We start from the raw sequence: 22,664 nt of genomic DNA on the forward strand, positions 1-22,664 counted from the left end.
CTAACTTAAATACTTGGATGGCTCACAACTTTCTCCAGATTAATCAATACAAGACCAAGGTACTTACTGTTGGAGCCAAAGCACAGAGAGGATCTGGTCGCACATTTTAATTCACTGGCAATAAAGATAAAACACCTGGGTGTCATTTTAGAATCTGAATTCAACTTCGGATCATTCATTAGGAATGTGACCAAAATAGCTTTTTACCAGCTGAGGAACACTGCCAAAGCAATTTCTGATCACAGGCTGATACTGTAATACTCTCTCTCTGCAAAACATACAGAATGCTGCAGCACGGGTACTGTCCAAGACCAGACGGAAAGCACACATTTACACCGGGTTTTTAAAGGTCTCTGCACTGGCTGCCTGTGACTTTTATAATTAATTTTAAAAAGTATTTTATTGGTTTTTAAATCAATCTACGATTGTGCACCCCGATACATGTCAGACGTGCTTTTAAGTTATGCACCCAGTAGGTCTCTCTGGTCCTCTGGCACTGGTCTTTTAACTTTCCCAAAGTCTAGGACCAAGAAGCATGGAGAGGCAGCATTTAGTTATTATGCCCCCAGCCTCTGGAACAGCCTGCCAGAGAACCGGAGGGGGGCCAGAAACTGTGGACAAACAGTACCAGTCAAAAGTTTAGACACATCTACTCATTCCTGCGGTTTTCTTTCATTTGCACTATTATCCACATTGTAGAATAATAGTGAAGACATGAAAACTATGAAATAACACATATGGAATCATGTAGTAACCAAAACAAACATTTGACTGGTACTGTATTTAAAAGAGATCTTAAACACATCTTTTAAGCTTTGCTTTTCTTTAGGGTGCATTTTAATCTTTCAATTTTTATTGTTCGTATTTTTTTCCCCTCATGTTTGTTGTGTAGTGTATATATATATATATATTGTAATTATTTATTTAACATTTATTTAACTAATCAGTTAAGTACAAATTCTTATTTACAATGACGGCCTACCCCAGCCAAAACCTAACCCGGATGACGCTGGGCCAATTTGTTCTTAACTGACTTGCCTACTTAAATAAAGGTTAAATAAATAAATAAATACAAATATTTCCACACTATGAGGTTGGAATAAAAATTAGATTGAGAGAAAAAAAAATGTAAATTCATTTTACAATAAGGCTGACACCTAACAAAATGTGGAAAAAGTCCATGGGGTCTGAATACTTGCACTGTATATATAAAACACAGAAAAATCATATTTTTTACTTCACTGGGCCTTATCCAACACCAAACATTCCACATCACTGAGGATTAATTTAGAAAGTGATAAACTAAACACATTTTAATGGATTGCTCTGTTCCAGCCCTGATCCCTTGGAGGCTAGCAATAACTTAGCATTAATGTTGAGTGTAAATTTCCCACTGACCTTTTCTGGACGATGAGGTTGATGTTCCTGAGGGCCACATACTGGACCTCTGGCTCCCCAGAGAGCAGGGTGACCAGCGGTGGGGACAGCTTCTTCAGCAGGGTGTTGTAGTAGTCCGACTCCTTGGGCAGAAGCTCCAGGAACTTCATCAGCACCTTAACGGCCGACAGCACCACCGCCGAGTTGGCATGGGAGAGACGGGGAGTGACACGCTCGCAGATGCTGGAAAAAAATGACAGGTGGGTTTATTAGTGCAATATATATTACAAAGGATTTAAAAGTTGACAACACCATAAGTGATTTTCGTGCACAAACTCAGCAGTTTACTTTAGATGCAATAAACGTCTGGTGGAGATTTAGTACACAGGACTTATTGTGGAGATTAATCTCCCTTTACAGGACATAACTAATTGGTACATAACAAATAGCTCAGATATTTTTTATTTTGGCTAGCATGGCTAGAAGAGATCTCAGTGACTTTGAAAGAGGGGTCTCAAAGGAGAATGGGGGGTTTAAAGCATGTGCGTGTCACCAGATCTCAACCCAATTGAACATTTATGGGAGATTCTGGAGCGGAGCCTGAGACAGTGTTTTCTACCACCATCAACAAAACACCAAATTATGGAATTTCACATGGAAGAATGGTGTCGCAACCCTTCAATAGAGTTCCAGGCACTTGTAGAATCTATGCCAAGGCACATTGATGCTGTGGTGGCCCAATGCCCTATAAAGACACTTTATGTAGGTGTTTCCTTTATTTTGGCAGTTCCTGTATCGATCTCAATGCTATACTGAATTCCATGGTTGCCTTGGTAGTTCACTCCTGCAAACGTATCCTTAATTATTTGTTTTGGGTGTTTATGTGCATTGTTTTTCTCAACTTAACTTTTTATATAGCTAATCAAGTAGTGTATTTTTTCCCCCTCAACAACATTAAATTAGTTAACATATTTGACTACTTCTCCAACCAAATAACTAATTGTTTAGATTCAAATACCAGCTCCGATCCTCCGAGATCCTCATCTCTTCTTATCTCATCTCCAATTTATTGGATCAAAGGCTGGACCAAAAGATACAGAAATGGCAGCAACTATCACTCACTACACCCAAAGATTCCTCAGAAGTGCAGGGAGATGAAAAACAGCTTTATGCAATACAGAATCCTGTGGTGGAAATTACAACATTATGTTATTCACATGACTTTATATTAGAATGTATTCTTGTATTAGTACTTTCACACTTTGTCTGTTGTTCTGAGAGGAGCCTCTGAAGCTTAACGCTGACAGTTGATTTACAATGCCTTGGTGATAAAACCTAAAGATTGCATTCCATTCCATGATTAGTGTCTGTGAAATGCTGGCCTGTCTGCCAGTGCCAGGCAAACCCTCCTTCCAGTTTATTTCTCCCACATTGCAGATGAACACTCGACTTCATAATTTGAGGGAAGGACCGAGTGTCCTATGTTGCATTAGTATTTCTGTATAAACAAGTAGTAAAAGACCTAGAGACAGACATTTGGCACCACGTAAATCTTGCTGTCTGCTGCTTGATATCACAATGTACGTTCGTATAATTCAACACATCTGTTGTTTGTCATGAACATTCAGGAGGATGTACTTTGCTATAAAGATCTGTAACCCAAATCTTTTTCGTTGGGCTCTCAGGAATCACTTCAGGGTGGTCGTTGACCACTCCGTTATTGCAATAATTAATCATGAAGCTTGATTGTTTTGAAGAAATCTAAAAGTCTCTCAGAAATATTCCACGACAATACTCAGGAAAAAAATGCGGGAAAAATGCATGTCTATTGTGTGCAGTCACACTGCGAGCAGTACATCACGCACACCAGAGGTGGATAATAAAGGACACTGGCCTGTTCTGCAGGCTGCCCCTTTTGCAACTTCCAAAGTTATTCAACTGGGCCTTTTAAATTCAGGATCCATAAACAACAACGGGTTACTACTTAATGACACTGATAGAGGTCTAGACTTTCTCTGCCTCAGCCCAATGAGTACATATCCCTCAAACAATGCACTCCATCTGGTTACACCTACCTGGACTGTTCTCGCACATCTGGACATGGTGGTGGATTGAATGTAATCTGCAGGACGGACGGCACTGTGAAGTCTACTCCAGTACCAGCAATCTCATGTTTTGAATAAATGGCTCTGAATCAGTACTGGCTGTGCAGATTTATCGACCCCCGAAAGCTCAACTCTGACTTTCTTGCGCAACTATCTGAGCTACTAACACTCCTGAGCCCTTTGTGCCCTTCTATGCTAGTGCTTGGTCATTTCAACATACGTGTCGACTGCAGTCTCTCTACCGGCCTGCCTGATTTCCTGGACATCTTTGGACTCCAACAGCACGTGGACTTTGCCTGCCACAACAAAGGCCATACACTAGACCTGGTCTGTACTTCAGACGTGGAATTCTCCAAATTGGAAGGAAACGTGTCAGGGATGTCCGACCATAAAGTCATCACCTTCACCCTAGCTATTCCTCTACCCACTCGGCCAAACAAACACTCCATTCAGTTTAGGAGTCTAAAAACAAACACTGGCCAGCTTACTGAATCCATCTCCTACCTGCAAGTTACTGACTCGTGGCTCAACACAACACTGCATTTGCCTCCATACTGGATAAAGTTGCTCCTTTGGAAACCCGAATGGTGTCTTTCTCCAAATCTTCTCCCTGGTACACAGAGGAGCAGAGCAACGCTCTCTGAAAGCAACTGGCCGTCGTCTAGAACAACAGTTTAAGAAAACTTGGTCTAACTGTATATGCGCAGATGTATGAGCAACATCAGCAAGAATACAAACAAGCCTTAAATGCACCTCGGACATCCTACTGGTCCTAACTGATCAGCAACGCCAATGGTAACTCCCTGTTCTCTACTGTGGACAAGCTCCTCCAACCTATAATCAATTCTGCTACCTCAGCCTCCCGAAGGTGCAATCAACACCTGTGCTTCTTCCAAAGCAAAATTGAAAACATCAATAATACCATCCGGTCCTCTCCAGCCCCGGTAGTTGAGCTACCCAGTCCTACGCTCCCTGAGACAAGGTTCTCCACCTTCACCACAGTCACTGCAGCTGATGTAACCAAGCCAGTTAGGACAATGAGGCCCACCTCCCTATGCCATGCTTACTTGCTCTGGAGCCTTTCTTCACCGAAATGATCAACAAGTACCTCCTCACTGGATGTGTCCATACTCAGCTCAAACTGGTCACAGTCAGACCAGAACCTAAAAAGTCTGGATCTGACCCTGACAACCTCAAGAAATACAGGCCTATTTCCAAGCTCCTTGAACGTACTGTTTCTAACTCCAAAACCATCCGGCCACTCACAACCTACTTGAGCCCTTCCAGACGGGTTTCAGAGCTAGACACAGTGCCAAGACTGCCCTGATAAGAGTCACCAATAACGACTCTGGGGCTGCCAGCATCCTCATTCTGCTGGACCTCTGTGCAGCATTACACAGTCAGCCATGCCAACCTACTGGACCGCATGGAGAAGCTCCTGGGCCCGCCTCTTGAGGATTGACCACAAGTTCTTAATGGGATTAAGGTCTGGGGAGTTTCCTGGCCATGGACCCAAAATATTGATGTTTTGTTCCCCGAGCCACTTCGTTAGCACTTTTGCCTTATGGCAAGGTGCTGGAAAAGGCATTATTCGTCACCAAACGGTTCCTGGATGGTTGGGAGAAGTTGCTCTCAGAGGATGTGTTGGTACCATTCTTTATTCATGGCTGTGTTCTTAGGCAAAATTGTGAGTGAGCCCACTCTCTTGGCTGAGAAGCAACCCCACACATGAATGGTCTCAGGATGCTTTACTGTTGGCATGACACAGAACTGATGGTAGCGTTCACCTTGTCTTCTACTGACAAGGTTTTTCCGGATGCCCCAAACAATCGGAAAGGGGATTCATCAGAGAAAATGACTTTACCCCAGTCCTCAGCAGTCCAATCCCTGTACCTTTTGCAGAATATCACTGACAATGCCACTGCACTCCTGGTCAGCTGCCTGCAGGACAACAAAGCGTGGATGCAGTGAAGTTTCCTTCAGTTAAACTGCAAAAACACAGAGGACGTCCTGATTGGCACTGGCACAATAAAAACAACATTAACAGCCTCAATATTGTTGGTGTCAAGGTCACCTCCTCCAGTGAGGTTCACAACCTGGGTGTGATATTTAACAGTCACCTCTCGTTTGAGGCCCACATCAACAGTATGATCAAAGTCACATTTTTCCATCAACAGAACATTGGCAGGTTATGACCTATGCCATCACAAACTGGAGCACTTTTATTTCATCCCGTCTCGACTATTGTAATGCCCTTTTTGTTGGTAAATATGCCAAGTGCCTAATCAGGCGACAATATTTCCAGAACTGTGATGCACGTGTCCTCACCCACACCACCTCCGACAAACACCTCACTCCAGTGCTGTTCAACCTCCACTGGCTCCGAATATGCCCACGTATCGACTACAAAATCCTGGTTCAACCCTACAAAGCTATCCACAACTCTGGACCCAAGAAACCTGTCTGACCTCATTTTACTCTCCTGCCCCACACGCACCCTTCGTTCCTTCAGGTTCAGACTAAAATCTATCGCGACAGGGCTTTCAGTTGCGCGGCTCTGGAACACATTTCCAGACACTGTTAGGGCTGCAAAGTCTCTGCCCTCCGCTAAGGCACAACTCAAGACCACATTGTTCAGCAAAGCAGGACCTCTGCTAATTCTGTTCTCATGGCCTCCGGATCTGCGACACCATAGAACACAAACAAAAATCAAAGCTATGTTTTGGATTGTGTTGTTGCAGTAGTAGTACACTATATATAAACAAAAGTATGTGGACAACCATTCAAATTAGTGGATTTGTCTATTTCAGCCACATCCGTTGCTGACAGGTGTATTAAAATCGAGCATACAGCCATGCAATCTCCATGGACAAACATTAGCAGTAGAATGGCCTTACTGAACAGCTCAGTGACTTTTAATTGCAGCCCCATCATAGGATATTACCTTTCCAACAAGTCAGTTCATCAAATTTCTGCCCTGCTAGAGCTACTGTAAGTGCTGTTATTATGAAGTGGAAATGTCTAGTAGCAACAACAGCTCAGCTGCGAAGTGGTAGGCCACAAAAGAATGCTATTCATCAACTACAGCTCAGCATTTAACACCATAGTACCCTCCAAACTCGTCATTAAGCTCGAGACCCTGGGTGTCGACCCCACCCTGTACAACTAGGTCCTGGACTTTCTGATAGGATGACCCCAGGTGGTGAGGGTAGGAAACAACATCTGCACCTGCTGATCCTCAAGGGTGTGTTCTCAGCCCTCTCCTGTACTCCCTGTTCACCCATGACTGTGTGGCCATGCACGCCTCCAACTCAATCATCAAGTTTGCAGACGACACTACAGTGGTAGGCTTGATTACCAACAACGGTGAGACGGCCTACAGGGAGGAGGTGAGGGCCCTCGGAGTGTGGTGTCAGAAAATAACCTCACACTCAACGTCAACAAAACAAAGGTGATGATAGTGGACTTCAGGAAACAGCAGAGGGAGCACCCCCCGAACCACATCGATGGGACAGTAGTGGAGAAGGTGGAAAGTTAAGTTCCTCGGCGTACACATCGTGGACAAACTGAAATGGTCCACCAACACAGACAGCGTGGTGAAGAAGGCGCAACAGCGCCTCTTCAACCTCAGGAGGCTGAAGAAAGTTGGCTTGTCACCAAAAACACTCAAAATTTTACAGATGCACAATTAAGAGCATCCTGTCGGGCTGTAACTGCTCCGCCCACAACCGCAAGGCTCTCCAGAGAGGCAAACTACCTTCCCTCCAGGACACCTACAGCACCCAATGTCACAGGAGGGCCAAAAAGATCATCAAGGACAACAACCACCCGAGCCACTGCCTGTTCACCCCGCTATCATACAGAAGGCGAGGTCAGTACAGGTGCAAAGCTGGGACCGAGAGACTGAAAAACAGCTTCTATCTCAAGGCCATCAGACTGTTAAACAGTCATTACTAACATTGAGTGGCTGCTGCCAACATACTGACTCAAATCTCTAGCCACTTTAATAATAAAAAAATGTATGTAATAAATGTATCATTAGTCACTTTAAACGATGCCACTTTATATAATGTTTCCATACCCTACATTACTCATCTAATATGTATATACTGTACTCTATACCATCTACTGCATCTTGCCTATGCCGTTCGGCCATCGCTCATCCATATATTTATATGTACATATTCATTCCTTCACACTTGTGTGTATAAGGTAGTTGTTGTGAGATTATTTGTTAGATATTACTGCATGATCGGATCTAGAAGCACAAGCATAGCACAAGCATTTCACTACACTTGCATTAACATCTGCTAACCATGTGTATGTGACCAATAAAATTTGATTTGATAAACTCACAGAACGGGACAGTCAAGTGCTGAAGCGTGTAAAAAAAAGAATCTGTCCGTGGTTGCAACACTTACTACCGAGTTCCAAACTGCCTCTGGAAGCAACGTCAGCACAAGAACTGTTTGTCGGGAGGTTCATGAAATGGGTTTCCATGGCCGAGCAGCCCCACACAAGCCTAAGATCACTGTGCGCAATGCCAAGTGTCGGCTGGAGTGGTGTTAAGCTCGATGCCATTGGACTCTAGAGCAGTGGAAATGCGTTCTCTGGAGTGAAGAATCACTCTTCACCATCTGGCAGTCCGACGGACGAATCTAGGTTTGGTGGATGCCAAGAAAACGCTAACTGCCTGAATGCATAGTGCCAACTGTAAAGTTTGGTGGAGGAGGAATAATGGCCTGGGTCTGTTTTTCATGGTTCAGGCTAGGACCCTTAGTTCCAATGAAGGGAAATCTTAATGCTACAGCATACAGTGACATTCTAGAAGATTCTGTGCTTCCAAATTTGTGGCAACAGTTTGGGGAAGGCCCTTTCCTGTTTCAGCATGACAATACACCCGTGCGCAAAGTGAGGTCCATACAGACATGGTTTGTCGAGATCGGTATGGAAGAACTTGACTGGCCTGCACAGAGCATTGACCTCAAACCCATCGAACACCTGTGGGATGAATTGAACGCCAACTGCGAGCCTGGCCTAATCGCCCAACATCACTAATGCTCGTTGCTGAATGGAAGCAAGTCTCCGCAGCAATGTTCCAACATTTAGTGGAAAGCCTTCCCAGAAGAGTGGAGGCTGTTATAACAGCAAAGGCAGGACCAACTCCAAATTAATGCCCATGATTTTGGAATGAGATGTTCGACGAGCAGGTGTCCACATACAGTGCCTTGCAAAAGTATTCACCCCCCTTGGCGTTTTCCCTTTTTTGTTGCATTACAACCTGTAATTTAAATGGATTTTTATTTTGATTTCATGTAATGGACATACACAAAATAGTCCAAATTGGTGAAGCGAAATTAAAAAGTATTTTTTCTAAACAATTCTAAACAACAACAAAAAACATCATGCTGTGGGGATATTTTTTCCCATCGGCAGGGACTTTGAAACTGGTCAGAACATAAGGAATGATGGATGGTGCTAAATACAGGGACATTCTTGAGGGAAACCTGTTTGTCTTCCAGAGATTTGAGACTGGGAAGGAGGTTCACCTTCCAGCAGGACAATGACCCTAAGCATACTGCTAAAGCAACATGAGTGCTTTAAGGTGAAACATTTAAATGTCTTTGAATGGCCTTGTCAATGCCCAGACCTCAATCCAATTGAGAATCTGTGGTATGACTTGAAGATTGCTGTACACCAGCAGAACCCATCCAACTTGAAGGCGCTGGAGCAGTTTTTCCTTGAAGAATGGGCGAAAATGTCCAGAAGTGCCAAGCTTATAGAGACATACCCCAAGAGACTTGCAGCTGTAATTGCTGCAAAAAGTGTCTCTTCAACATATTGACATTGTTGGGGTGAATAGTTATGCACGTTCAAGTTCTGTTTTTTTTGTCTCATTTCTTGTTTGTTTCACAATAAAAAATACTTAGCATCTTCAAAATGGTAGGCATGTTGGGTAAATCAAACGATACAAACCCCCCAATAATGTATTTTAATTCCAGGTTGTAAGGCAACAAAATAGGAAAAATGCCAAGGGGGTGAATACTTTCGCAAGCCACTGTACATTTGGTCATATGGTGTATGTATGCATGCATATAAACATACCGGGATGAATATATGAAATTTGGTGCATTTCTATAACCTATTTGGAATGATTGATGTGATACTCTGTAACCACATGTAAATACACATCGAGGGTAAATAAACAGTGGAGCAATGTCTGTTTGTTTCCCTTGTATGTAAGTGTCACTCGTGTGTCCAAGACGGGACATTTCTTGGCTGGCAAGTATAAAGTAGAAGAAAATATAAATATCACAAGACAGCTTTTTGGGCAGCATAGTACCATGCAGCAGGATTGAGAAGTTTGCAAACTAACATACAAAAGCTGGCCCACAAGAAAAAACTTGGATGAGTATTATATGTCACTCTGACAACTAAATCAGGTTTTAGTTCAGTTTTTATATAAACCTGGGGGAAAAAGTTCAGAATGATAACAGAACTCGAATGAATCTACTTTGTTTGAGGTGACAACTAAAGATGTGTGCGTACCTCTGGGCCTCGCGCTCGTCTTTGGGGTTGTAGTTGGACAGGCAGTCCAAGATGAATATCTGGCCCCACTCAGTGCACTCATTGAGGGCCGTCAGAAGTTTGTTGATGTTCTGGGGGTTGAGGTCCAGCAGGTTGCTGTTGGGGTGGGACTCACTGATCTCAGACAGAGCTGCCACTGCGTTGGCCACCACCTGGAGGTTCAGATACAGTGATCAGTGGTCTGTCTTGTATGCCAATGTACTTTCATCAGTGAAATAGGGTCAATCAAGAGAAACTGTTAAAACAGGTCCTGGAACAACACCCTTACAGGCTGTTTTTAAATTACCCCAGGCTCCAGTAGTAGACAAGAAAAGTAAACAAAGTCTGAGAATGTCGCCTGACATCTACACTACCGGTAAAAAGTTATAGAACACCTACTCATTCAAGGGTTTTTCTTTATGTTTGACTATTTTCCAAAGTGTTAAACAAATCAATATATATTTTATATTTGAGATCCTTCAAATAGCCACCATTTGCCTTGAAAACAGCTTTGCACACTCTTGGCATTCTCTCAGCCAGCTTTGTGAGGTAGTCACCTGGAATGCATTTTAATTAACAGGTGTGCCTTCATATAAGTTAATTTGTGGAAATGTTTTTTTTCTTAATGCGTTTCAGCCAATCAGTTGTGCTGTGACAAGGTAGGGGGAGTATACAGAAGATAACTGGTCTTTTACCAAATAGGGCTATGACAAGTCCATATTATGACAAGAACAGCTCAAATAAGCAAAGAGAACCGACAGTCCGTCATTACTTTAAGACATGAAGGTCGGTCAATACGGAACATTTCAAGAACTTTGAACGTTTCTTCAAGTGCAGTCACAGAAACCATCAAGCGCTATGATGAAACTGGCTCACATGAATGGAAGACCCAGAGTTACCTCTGCTGCAGAGAGTTAAGTTCATTGGAGTTACCAGCCTCAGAAATAGCAGCCCAAATAAATGCTTCACAGAGTTCAAGTAACAGACTCCGCTGAACAGTTGATGTTGAGAAGAGACTGTGTGAATCAGGCCGTCATGGTCAAGTTGCGGCAAAGAAACCACTACTAAAAAAGACACTAATAAGAAAAGACTTGCTTGGGCCAAGAAACAAAAGCAATGGACATCCGACCGGTCGGAGGAAATTTGTCTTTTGGTCTGATATCCAAATCGGAGATGTTTGGTTCCAACCGCCGTCCCTTTGTGAGATGCGGTGTGGGTGAACGGATGATCTCTGCAATTGTATTTCCCACCGTAAAGCATGGAGGTGGTGGTGTTATGGTGTGGGGGTGCTTTGCTGGTGACACTGTGTGATATTTAGAATTCAAGGCACACTTAGAGCATCCACAGCATTCTGCAGTGATACGCAATCCCATCATTTGTTTTTCAACAGGACAATGACCAAACACCCCCCGCCAGGCTGTGTAAGGGCTATTTTACCAAGAATGAGAGTGATGGAGTTCTGCTTTAGATGATCTGGCCTCCACAATCCCCCGACCTCAACCAAATTGAGATGGTTTGGGATGAGTCGGACCGCAGAGCGAAGGAAAAGCAGCTAAATGCTTAGCATATGTTGGAACTACTTCAAGACTGTTGGAAAAGCATTCCAGGTGAAGCTGGTTGAGAGAATGCCAAGAGTGTGCAAAGTTGTCATCAAGGCAAAGGGTGACTATTTGAAGAATCTCAAATATAAAATATATTTTGATTTGTTTAACACGTTTTTGGTTACTACATGATTCCATGTGTGATTTCATAGTTTTGACATCTTCACTATTATTCTACAACGAAGAAAATAGTACAAATAAAGAAAAACCCTTGAATGAGTAGGTGTTCTCAAACTTTTGACCAGTAGTGTACATATTCTGGGCTGTGCCTAGGGGCCTACTGCCAGCCTATCCTACCATGGGGTTGGAGTCGGCGATGAGGTCCCTGAGGGAATCCAGGAAACCCTGGTCCTCCACCATCTGGGCATTGATGTCATGGAGCTTTGCCACACACACCGCTGCAGTCTTCCTCACGTATGGGTCCTCGTCCTTTAGACACTTCCTCAGTGGCTCACACAGGTACTCTGTGATCTTGTCCACGCGGATGCAGCCCATGGTGCGCACGGCCAGGGCCCGGATCAGGGGGTTAGGGTCCTCACAGTCCTGAGGGAGAGAGAGGTGAGATATCTATGGATGGGGAAGTGCAGTATTGCAATGGCTAGGCTGTGTAATATGTTAACAGCAAAAGTAAGTGGAAAACCATGTAAATGTGTATTTTTATGTCAAATAAAAGGTCATGCCTCCCGGCTGGTATGTAGGTAATGCTGCAGCCTCTGGCACACGTCTAGTGCCGGCGTAGGTTTGAGTCCAACCTACTGCCCTTTGATATCTCTCTCTCATACCTTTAAAAACATATCTAAAAAAGAAAAGGCCTTGCCTTGACAAAGCTGTTGACAGCCATGATGGCCATGTCAGGCTGGCTCTTAGCATAGTTCATCAGGTACAGGTAGACCAGCTTTTTCAGCTCCAGGTTGTCTGTCTGCATGCAGTTCACCACGTCTGGGAAGAGGGAGCTATAGGACAGACAATTTTAGGTCATACCTGCGCATGTGCACGGGTTCACTTCACGCAGTTACAATGTGGTAGCAACGGGACCAAAACAGAGGAGAAGTTTAGCTTTGTGCTTCAATGATTGCAGAAATTGACCCATAATGCTGTTTACGTTGTGCATTAAGGACATATCAGGGAGTATACCGTTAATAATAGAAATTATAATACATAACTTGCTAATAATAGACAAGTAGGAAATCCCGTTTACATTAAAGTAAAAATTATTGCTGAGAAGTGTTGAGAGCAGAAGCTGCATGCAGGTCAAATCAAATAGTTTGGTCACATACAGATGGTTAGCAGATGTTATTGCAAGTGAAGCGGAATGTTTGTGCTTCTAGTTCCAACAGTGCAGCAATATCTAACAAGTAATCTAACAATTCCAAGGTCATTAGATAATGTCAGAGGGATGAATGGTCAACACACAGAAGTGTCACAGGAAGCAATCAGCTGTACTGTACCTGACATCCTTGCCCACAGTCATAGCCGCAATGACCTTCTTCACCGCCTCCTTCCTCTTCTCTTTCTTCTCATTGTTAAGTTCTGCCTTCAGCTCAAATATCTCCCCTGTAACAGGATACAGATGCAGCATTAGCAAGAGTCCAGTGTGACAACAGAATGATGCTCTCATTCAGCAACAGTGGTTGAACAGTCAGCTCAGTTGTCAGCTTTGGTATGAACAGTTCAGCCTTTAGTGGTAATTTCATGCATCCTGTTTCTGTGAGGAGAGTACGAGCCAATCTATTTCCATTAAGAGTTATGTTGCACTTTCCTAATGGTAGGCATGCACTCACGATCAAGGGGACAATGTGTCATTGAAGAAGACAATACCAATAATCGTTTTAAGACTCACCTTTTTTATTTGTTGTAAAATATTTTGAGTCAGTCATTGTTGGTCTTCAAATCTGTTACAGAGAAACATCCAGCATTAGAGGATAGAAAAGACACATAATTTGCCTATGATACAAAAAATTATAGCTATATCTTTACTCTTGGCTTCTAAATATGTTTTATATAGTTGAATGCAAGGGAACACGCAAAGCAGAACTATAACAGCATCCCAATCCACTACGAGACATCAGTTGTACGTCACAACAGCAGCACTTTCACTGGCTAATGTCGGTAGTTAACGTTAGCTAGTTTGCGAGTCTGTAAGGCAGTTTACTTCCCTTTATAATAACATTACATATGGAAAACATGTTTGTAAACAGACTAGTTATTATTATATATGTAGTTAGCTAGCTAAAAGCTCACAACAGAGTCAAGTGTTTCCAATTACAGGGCAATTATTGTCTTGGGTGTGACCCCAGGCCCGTGGAGTAGTGGAAAATATCTGTCCTACTAAGCTAGCTAACGTTAGCTGGCTAGGGATGATTGTAAGGCCTCTGTACTTCCAGCAAACTAGCGCTAGCTAGATAACATTAACGTTAAAACCACAACAAATCATCATTACAAATTGAAAGGTACAAACTTGTTTTGAGAGGTAATTTCAATAAGAAACTGCGTCGCTAGGGTGAGTGAAGCTATTCCAGATATGGAAAGATGTTTTTGCTCCTTGATTGCCGCAGAGAGATAGCTTGCCGTAGAAAGATGGAGCACTCCCGGAAAAACAAAATGAGTGAAGGGTATCGGAGCCAGAAAGGCGTAACACCGGAAAACAGTTAATTTCGACCGGAAATAGCCGGACTATGTTTACAGAGGGACATGGAGTAGTTCACAAAGATATTTTAATTAAATACTTGGCGAAAGCTGGCTATGCCTGTGTAGTTTCGGTGGATAAAGTTGTGTGTCAACTGTAGGGATGCCCACGTTGCTGGGGACCGGAACTGTCCAGTGCGAGAGAGGCAGGTTTTTTATTTTTTTATTTAATGTTTAAATATTTGTTATTGTTTTATTTTATTAACAACAAATCAATACAGAATGTACATGAGGGTACACAAGTATATATAGATTATATACAATGGACAATCGAGCTAGGGGGTACAATATCACAAGGACCTTAAGGGACATACAATTCTAACAGCTTTTTTGTTAGTAGAGTATTTAACTGTCTTAAAATACAGTTACATTTCCTTTTGTAGGGTAAGAACATGTTTGTTTGTTTTTTTGTAAATTTACATTTGTGTATATGAAATTTGGCCAAAAGAATAATGATATTAATTACATAAAAATGTTTCAGCTTATTTCTATTGTATGTAAAGAATCCAAGCAGTACATCTCTCCACAATAGTGTAAAATCTTCATAAATGTGTTCAATTATAAATCTACTGATGTCTTGCCACAGTGTTCCTACATGAATACAATGCCAAAAAAAATGCAAAACTGTTTCTGGGTGGTCATTACAAAAGGAGCAATTTGAGTTGATGTTTTCCTTAAACTTCTTCATATAGTGGATGGCAGGATAATATTTATGAATAATTTTAAAGGAAACTTAATTTTGTTAACAAGTAGGTATGTGTGTGGCAACATCCAAACATTTTTCCAACAGATTATCATTCACTGTCTTCTTGGTAAGCAACGCCAGTGTAGATTTGTCCTTGTGTGTTAGGTTATTGTCCTGCTGAGAGGTGAATTCATCTCCCAGTGTCTGGTGGAAAGCAGACTGAACCGGGTTTTCCTCTAGGATTTTGCCTGTGTTTAGCTCCATTCCGTAATTTTTTAAATCTGGAATAACTCCCCTGTCCTTAACGATTACTAGCATACCCATAACATGATGCAGCCACCACTAAGCTTGAAAATATAGAGAGTGGTTCTCCATAATGTGTTGTGTTGGATTTGCCCCAAACATAACACTTTGTATTCAGTACAAAAAGATAATTGGTTTACCACATTTTTTGGAGTATTACTTTAGTGCCTTGTTGCAAACAGGATGCATGTTTTGGAATATTTGTATTTTTTACAAGCTTACTTCTTTTCACTCTGTCAATTAGGTTATTATTGTGGAGTAACTACAATGCCCAGTTCTCTCCTATTACAGCCAATAAACTCTGTAACTGTTTTCAGGTCACCATTGGCCTCAGTGAAATCCTTGGGCGGTTTTATTCTTCTCCGGCAACTGAGTTATGAAGGAGGCCTGTATCTTTGTAGTGACTGGGTGTATTGATACACCATCCAAAGTGGAATTAATAATTTCACCATGCTTAAAGGGATATTCAATGTCTGCTTTTATATTTTTTATTACTCATCTACCAATAGGGTCCCTTCTTTGTGAGTCATTTGAAAACCTCCCTAGTCTTTGTGGTTGAATGTGCGTTTGAAATTCACTGCTCGACTGAGGGACTTTACAGATAATTGTATGTGTGGGATACAGAGATGAGGTCGTCATTAAAAAAAATCATGTTAAACACTTATTGAACAAAACATTCATGCAACTTTTGATGTGACTTTCTTACTCCTGAACAAAATTCCACTTCGACATTATGGGGTATTGTGTGTAGGCCAGTGACAAAAAATCTGAATGGAATCCATTTTAAAATTCAGACTATAAAACAGCAAATTGTGGAAAAAGACAAGGGATGAATACTTTCTGAAGGCACTGTAGGCCTGTGTGTATGCATAAGCTCTAATGTGTAAGGGTGATTTGAAAACACAATTTTGTTGCGTTAGGCTTTGAAACAACACCCACAACGACCATGTTTTACACTGTTTCAACCTGTTGTTGAACTTCTTTCTTCAAATTGATCAATCACAGTGAGGTGTTTTAAAAATCACAATACAGTTTTGATGATAAGTGTCTGATGTGATTTTCAATTGCATTTGCAGAGTGGTTAGAGGAGAAATAGAGCCCTGAGTACCAGGGCATTAGCAACCTGATGATCGTTAGTGAGTTGCGTACTACCAATGCGTGTTCAGATTGCATAAAAGGAGATTACCGTGACTCGGTCACATGAAATTTTACTGCGGTAATGACTGCCAGTGTGGCGGAAATATGGTCACGCAACAGCCCTAGGGACATCCGGTCTCAAGGGACTCTTGAGTTCAAGGAGCTTAATCACTTTTTAAATCATTTAAGCCCATAAGTATACTTCCCTCAAATGAGTCGTTCTTTCTTCCCAGTGTTGGTGCGAGGCTGCGTAGGCTGACAGTGGAGGTGTGGCTCTGTCCATTTCCACTAGTCTCTCCTGGGCGTGTTCTTCCTGCAGGTCCTCGTGTAATGGTACTCCTCGGAGAACTAACATATCTCTCGCACTTATGATACTTTAACACGGGTGGTTTATTCATTAGTAATTAACTCTACATTTAATTACGCAAGGTCAGAAGTAGGTCCGTCTCATGTTCGGTTTTGAACATTCATTGACCTTCCTCAAAACCATACCTTAGTAATTGATCTCATTTCGATCAATAGTAAATGTAAAATTAGGGCCTATCCTTGTTTTGCAGTACATGGAGGAACAATGAAGCCATGTTCACACTGCAGGCCTTAATGATTAAATCAGTTTTGTTTTTCAAATCTGTTCTGGAAAACTGACTGTCCAAACAGCAAGTTACATGTGTCCAAATCAGATTTGTGCATGTTCAGACAGCAGTCATTTACTGACATGACTATGTTAGTTGTCATACACTGCTCAAAAAAATAAAGGGAACACTTAAACAACACAATGTAACTCCAAGTCAATCACACTTCTGTGAAATCAAACTGTCCACTTCGGAAGCAACACTGATTGACAATACATTTCACATGCTGTTGTACAAATGGAATAAACAGGTGGAAATTATAGGCAATTAGCAAGACACCCCCAATAAAGGAGTGGTTCTGCAGGTGGGGACCACAGACCACTTCTCAGTTCCTATGCTTCCTGGCTGATGTTTTGGTCACTTTTGAATGCTGGCGGTGCTTTCACTCTAGTGGTAGCATGAGACGGAGTCTACAACCCACACAAGTGGCTCAGGTAGTGCAGCTCTTCCAGGATGGCACATCAATGCAAGATGTGGCAATAAGGTTTGCTGTGTCTGTCGGCGTAGTGTCCAGAGCATGGAGGCGCTACCAGGAGACAGGCCAGTACATCAGGAGACGTGGTGGAGGCCGTAGGAGAGCAACAACCCAGCAGCAGGACCGCTACCTCCGCCACTGTGCAAGGAGAAGCAGGAGGAGCACTGCCAGAGCCCTGCAAAATGACCTCCAGCAGGCCACAAATGTACACGTGTCTGCTCAATCGGTCAGGAACAGACTCCATGAGGGTGGTATGAGGGCCCGACATCCACAGGTGGGGGTTGTGCTTACAGCCCAACACCATGCAGGACGTTTTTCATTTGCCAGAGAACACCAAGATTGGCAAATTCGCCAGTGGCGCCCTGTGCTCTTCACATATGAAAGCAGGTTCACACTGAGCACGTGACAGACGTGACAGTCTGGAGACGCCATGAAGAACATTCTGCTGCCTGCAACATCCTCCAGCATGACCGGTTTGGCGGTGGGTCAGTCATGGTGTGGGGTGGCATTTCTTTGGGGGGCCGCACAGCCCTCCATGTGCTCGCCAGAGGTAGCCTGACAGCCATTAGGTACCAAGATGAGATCCTTAGACCCCTTGTGAGACCATATGCTGGTGCGGTTTGCCCTGGGTTCCTGCTAATGCAAGACAATGCTTGACCTCACGTGGCTGGAGTGTGTCAGCAGTTCCTGCAATAGGAAGGCATTGATGCTATGGACTGGCCCGCCCGTTCCCCAGACCTGAATCCAATTGAGCACATCTGGGACATCATGTCTCGCTCCATCCACCAACGCCACATTGCACCACAGACTGTCCAGGAGTTGGCGGATGCTTTAGTCCAGGTCTGGGACGAGACCCCTCAGGAGACCATCCGCCACCTCATCAGGAGCATGCCCAGGCGTTGTAGGGAGGTCATACAGGCACGTGGAGGCCACACACACTACTGAGCCTCATTTTGACTTGTTTAAAGGACATCAAAGTTGGATCAGCCTGTAGTGTGGTTTTCCACTTGAAATGTTGAGTGTGACTCCAAATCCAGACCTCCATGGGTTGATAAATTTGATATCCATTGATCATTTTTGTGTGATTTTGTTGTCAGCACATTCAACTAAGAAAAAATAATTTAATAAGAATATTTCATTCATTCAGATCTAGGATGTGTTATTTTAGTGTTCCCCGTATTCTTTTGAGCAGTTGTAGTAACGACAATTGGTGTTGATGCTTCCTATCACTCAGAAGTTATGTAGCAAGCTAAGGTGACATTTCCTGCCATGGATGTTTCCCAGTTGCTTCAAATGTTCAAAATCATAGAGTAAGAATGATTTAAGCCACAGCAGCCAACTAGCTAGCCGTTTAGCTTTCTAGCACGTTCACTAATTTGTTTGTAAACAATTAACAAGCAGGTAGCCTAGTGGTTAGAGCGTTGGGCCATTAACCGAAAGTTGCTAGATGGAATCCCTGCGCTGACAAGGTCAAAATCTGTTGTTCTGCCCCTGAACAAGGCAGGTAACCCACTGTTCCTAGGCTGTCATTGTAAATAACAATTTCTTCTTAACTGACCTGCCTAATTAAATAAGTTTTAAAAATATATATTTTGTTACCACATGTTTTTGCCAAAACTGTCAAGAGCAAGCATCAAGAAATGCCAAATAAGTCTAAAAACCACGAGGGCAATAAATCAGACTTGACCGTTCAGACAAGTTGAATGGCCAGGGATCAGATTTGTATCCGATTTCAACCACCTACGAAGGTTTTGACCCCCCTTTGTTCACGGACACATTATTCCATTTCTCATAGTCACATGTCTGTGGAACTTGTTCAGTTTGTCTCAGTTGTTGAATCTTATGTTCATACATGTTAAGTTCTCTGAAAAGAAATACAGTTGACAGTGAGAGGACGTTTGGCAGTGATTACAGCTGAGAGTCTTTAAGAGCTTTCCACACCTGGATTGTGCAAAATTTGCCCATTTATTATTTTCTATATTCAAGCTCAATCAAATTGGTTGTTGATCATCGCTAGACAACCATTAAGGTTTTGCCATAGATTTTCAAGTAGATTTAAGTCAAAACTAAGTCGACCACAAAGTTAATTGCTTTGCCACATATTTTGCAGTATACCGGCTTATGGTAGCGAAATTCACGAAATTAACATAAAATTCTCAGGCAACAACTCTGGTGGACATTCCTGCAGTCAGCATGCCAATTGCACACAAAACCTGAGACATTTGTGGCATTGTGTTGTGTGCCAAAACTGAGCATGAATTATCTTGGCAAAGGAGAAATGCTCACTAACAGGGATGGAAACAAATTTGTGCACAATGTGAGAAAAGCTTTTTCTCCGTATGGAAAATATATTTTAGCTCATGAAACATGGGACCAACACTACATGTTCAAATCAAATGTATTTATATAGCCCTTCGTACATGAGCTGATATCTCAAAGTGCTGTACAGAAGCCCAGCTTAAAACCCCAAACAGCAAGCAATGCAGGTGTAGAAGCACGGTGGTCAGGAAAAAACCTAGAGAGGAACCAGGCTATGTGGGGTGGCCAGTCCTCTTCTGGCTGTGCCGGGTAGAGATTATAACAGAACATGGCCAAGATGTTCAAATGTTCATAAATGACCAGCATGGTCGAATAATAATAAGGCAGAACAGTTGAAACTGGAGCAGCAGCACGGCCAGGTGGACTGGGGACAGCAAGGAGTCATCATGTCAGGTAGTCCTGGGGCATGGTCCTAGGGCTCAGGTCCTCCGAGAGAGAGGAAGAGAGAATTAGAGAACGCACACTTAGATTCACACAGGACACCGAATTGGACAGGAGAAGTACTCCAGATATAACAAACTGACCCCAGCCCCCTGACACAAACAACTGCAGAATAAATACTGGAGGCTGAGACAGGAGGGGTCAGGAGACACTGTGGCCCCATCCGAGGACACCCCCGGACAGGGCCAAACAGGAAGGATATAACCCCACCCACTTTGCCAAAGCACAGCCCCCACACCACTAGAGGGATATCTTCAACCACCAACTTACCATCCTGAGACAAAGCTGAGTATAGCCCGCAAAGATCTCCGCCACGGCACAACCCAAGGGGGGTGCCAACCCAGACATGATGACCACATCAGTGAATCAACCCACTCAGGTGACGCACCCCCTCCAGGGACGGCATGAGAGAGCCCCAGTAAGCCAGTGACTCAGCCCCTGTAATAGGGTTAGAGGCAGAGAATCCCAGTGGAAAGAGGGGAACCGGCCAGGCAGAGACAGCAAGGGTGGTTCGTTGCTCCAGAGCCTTTCCGTTCACCTTCCCACTCCTGGGCCAGACTACACTCAATCATATGACCCACTGAAGAGATGAGTCTTCAGTAAAGACTTAAAGGTTGAGACCGAGTTTGCGTCTCTGACATGGGTAGGCAGACCGTTCCATAAAAATGGAGCTCTATTGGAGAAAGCCCTGCCTCCAGCTGTTTGCTTAGAAATTCTAGGGACAATTAGGAGGCCTGCGTCTTGTGACCGTAGCGTACGTGTAGTTATGTACGGCAGGACCAAATCAGAGAGATAGGTAGGAGTAAGCCCATGTAATGCTTTGTAGGTTAGCAGTAAAACCTTTAAAAAAAAACTTGATGTTGCGTTTATATTTGTTCCGTATACGATGTTGATCCATCTTCAGTTTTCATATCACAGCCATTCAACTCTAACTGTTTCAAAGTCACCATTGGCCTCAGGGTGAAATCCCTGTGTGGTTTCCTTCCTCTCTGGCAACCGAGTTAGGAAGCACGCCTGTAACTTTACAGTGATTGGGTTTATTGATACACCATTCAAAGTGTAATTAACTTGACAATGCTCAAAGGGATATTCAAAGTCTGCTTCCTTTTTTTACCCTTAAGCAAGGTGCCCTTAAGCAAGGCATTGGAATAACTCCCTGGTCTTTGTGTTTGAAATGTACTGCCTTGACTGAGAAACCATTCAGATAGTTGCATGTGTGAAGTACAGAGATGAGGTTATCATTTAAAAAAAAGACATGAAATTGACTACCCTCAACGATCATGTTAACCACTATTATTGCACACAGTCCATTCAACATGTGACTTAAGCACATTCTTACTTCTGAACTTGTTTAGGCTTGCTGTAAAAGGGGTTGAATGCTTAAAAGCAATGTATTGTCTATTTTACATTTCTAAAACATAATTCCACTTTGGCATGGGGTATTGTGTATAGGCCAGAGACATGTATTTATTTTTTTAATTCAGGCTGTAGCAAAATGTAGAGAAAGTCAAGGGGTGTGAACCTACCCAATTTTGTTCTGCCCATCAACGACCATTGGTGAGCAGGCAAGAGACATTTTATTAGGCTCCCCATTAGCTGTTGCGAAAGGAGCAGCTTCTCTTTCTGGGGTTCATACGAAACAATACAGAGCATTAATAGACAACTGCTCAAGCACAGATCTACATACACTTAAAAACGTCTAGGTCAAATAAGGGAGAGGTGTTGTGCCATGGATGTTGTATGATCTGTTTATAAACCAGGTTTGCTGTTCATTGGAGGAATATGATATGGAGTTCCATGCAATAATGGCTCTATATAATACTGTACTCTTTCTTGAATTTGTGAGACTGTGAAAAGACCTCTGGTGTGGTAAGTGTGTCAGCTGTGTGTAAGTTCACTATAAAAAAAATTTTTAGAACTTGCAAAAATCAAATAAAAAGTGATGCAGTAAATCAACTTCTAGCCAAGAGATACTGGTGCAGAGTATTTAGTGTATTCGTAAATAATTCAGACTCTTTCCCTTTTTGTTACGTTACAGCCTTATACTAAAATTGATTAAATTATTTTTTCCCAGTAATCTACACACACCAAATAATGAAAGCAAAAGCACATGCAAATATTAAAAAACAGAAACACCTAAGTATTCAGACCCTTTTCTATGAGACTCAAAATTGAGCGCCGATGTATTCTGTCTCCTTTGATCATCCTGAAGATGTTTCTACAACTTGGAGTCCACCGGTGGTAAATTAAATTGGGCATGATTTGGAAAAGCACACACCCGTCTATAAGGTCCCACAATTGACAGTGCATGTCAGAGCAAAAACCAAGCCATGAGGT

General features: G+C 42.7%; 1 protein-coding gene across 2 annotated transcripts in view; it reads right to left on the reverse strand.

Moving 5' to 3' along the window:
- LOC135548667 (AP-2 complex subunit beta) overlaps positions 1-14,260 on the reverse strand; it is a 69,302-nt gene extending 55,042 nt beyond the window's left edge. For both annotated transcript variants that reach the window (XM_064978498.1, XM_064978497.1), the window contains exons 1-7: positions 14,109-14,260; positions 13,491-13,542; positions 13,099-13,204; positions 12,468-12,603; positions 11,948-12,193; positions 10,032-10,222; positions 1,399-1,620 (exon numbers count right to left, since the gene is read on the reverse strand). In XM_064978498.1, the coding sequence (XP_064834570.1) occupies positions 1,399-1,620; positions 10,032-10,222; positions 11,948-12,193; positions 12,468-12,603; positions 13,099-13,204; positions 13,491-13,527 (938 nt within the window). In that variant the 5' untranslated portion in view covers positions 13,528-13,542; positions 14,109-14,260. The remainder of the gene's footprint in view (positions 1-1,398; positions 1,621-10,031; positions 10,223-11,947; positions 12,194-12,467; positions 12,604-13,098; positions 13,205-13,490; positions 13,543-14,108) is intronic.
- Between the last annotated feature and the right edge of the window lie 8,404 nt (positions 14,261-22,664).

The sequence above is a fragment of the Oncorhynchus masou genome, chromosome 11, assembly GCF_036934945.1.
Source record: "Oncorhynchus masou masou isolate Uvic2021 chromosome 11, UVic_Omas_1.1, whole genome shotgun sequence".
Lineage (NCBI taxonomy): Eukaryota > Metazoa > Chordata > Actinopteri > Salmoniformes > Salmonidae > Oncorhynchus > Oncorhynchus masou.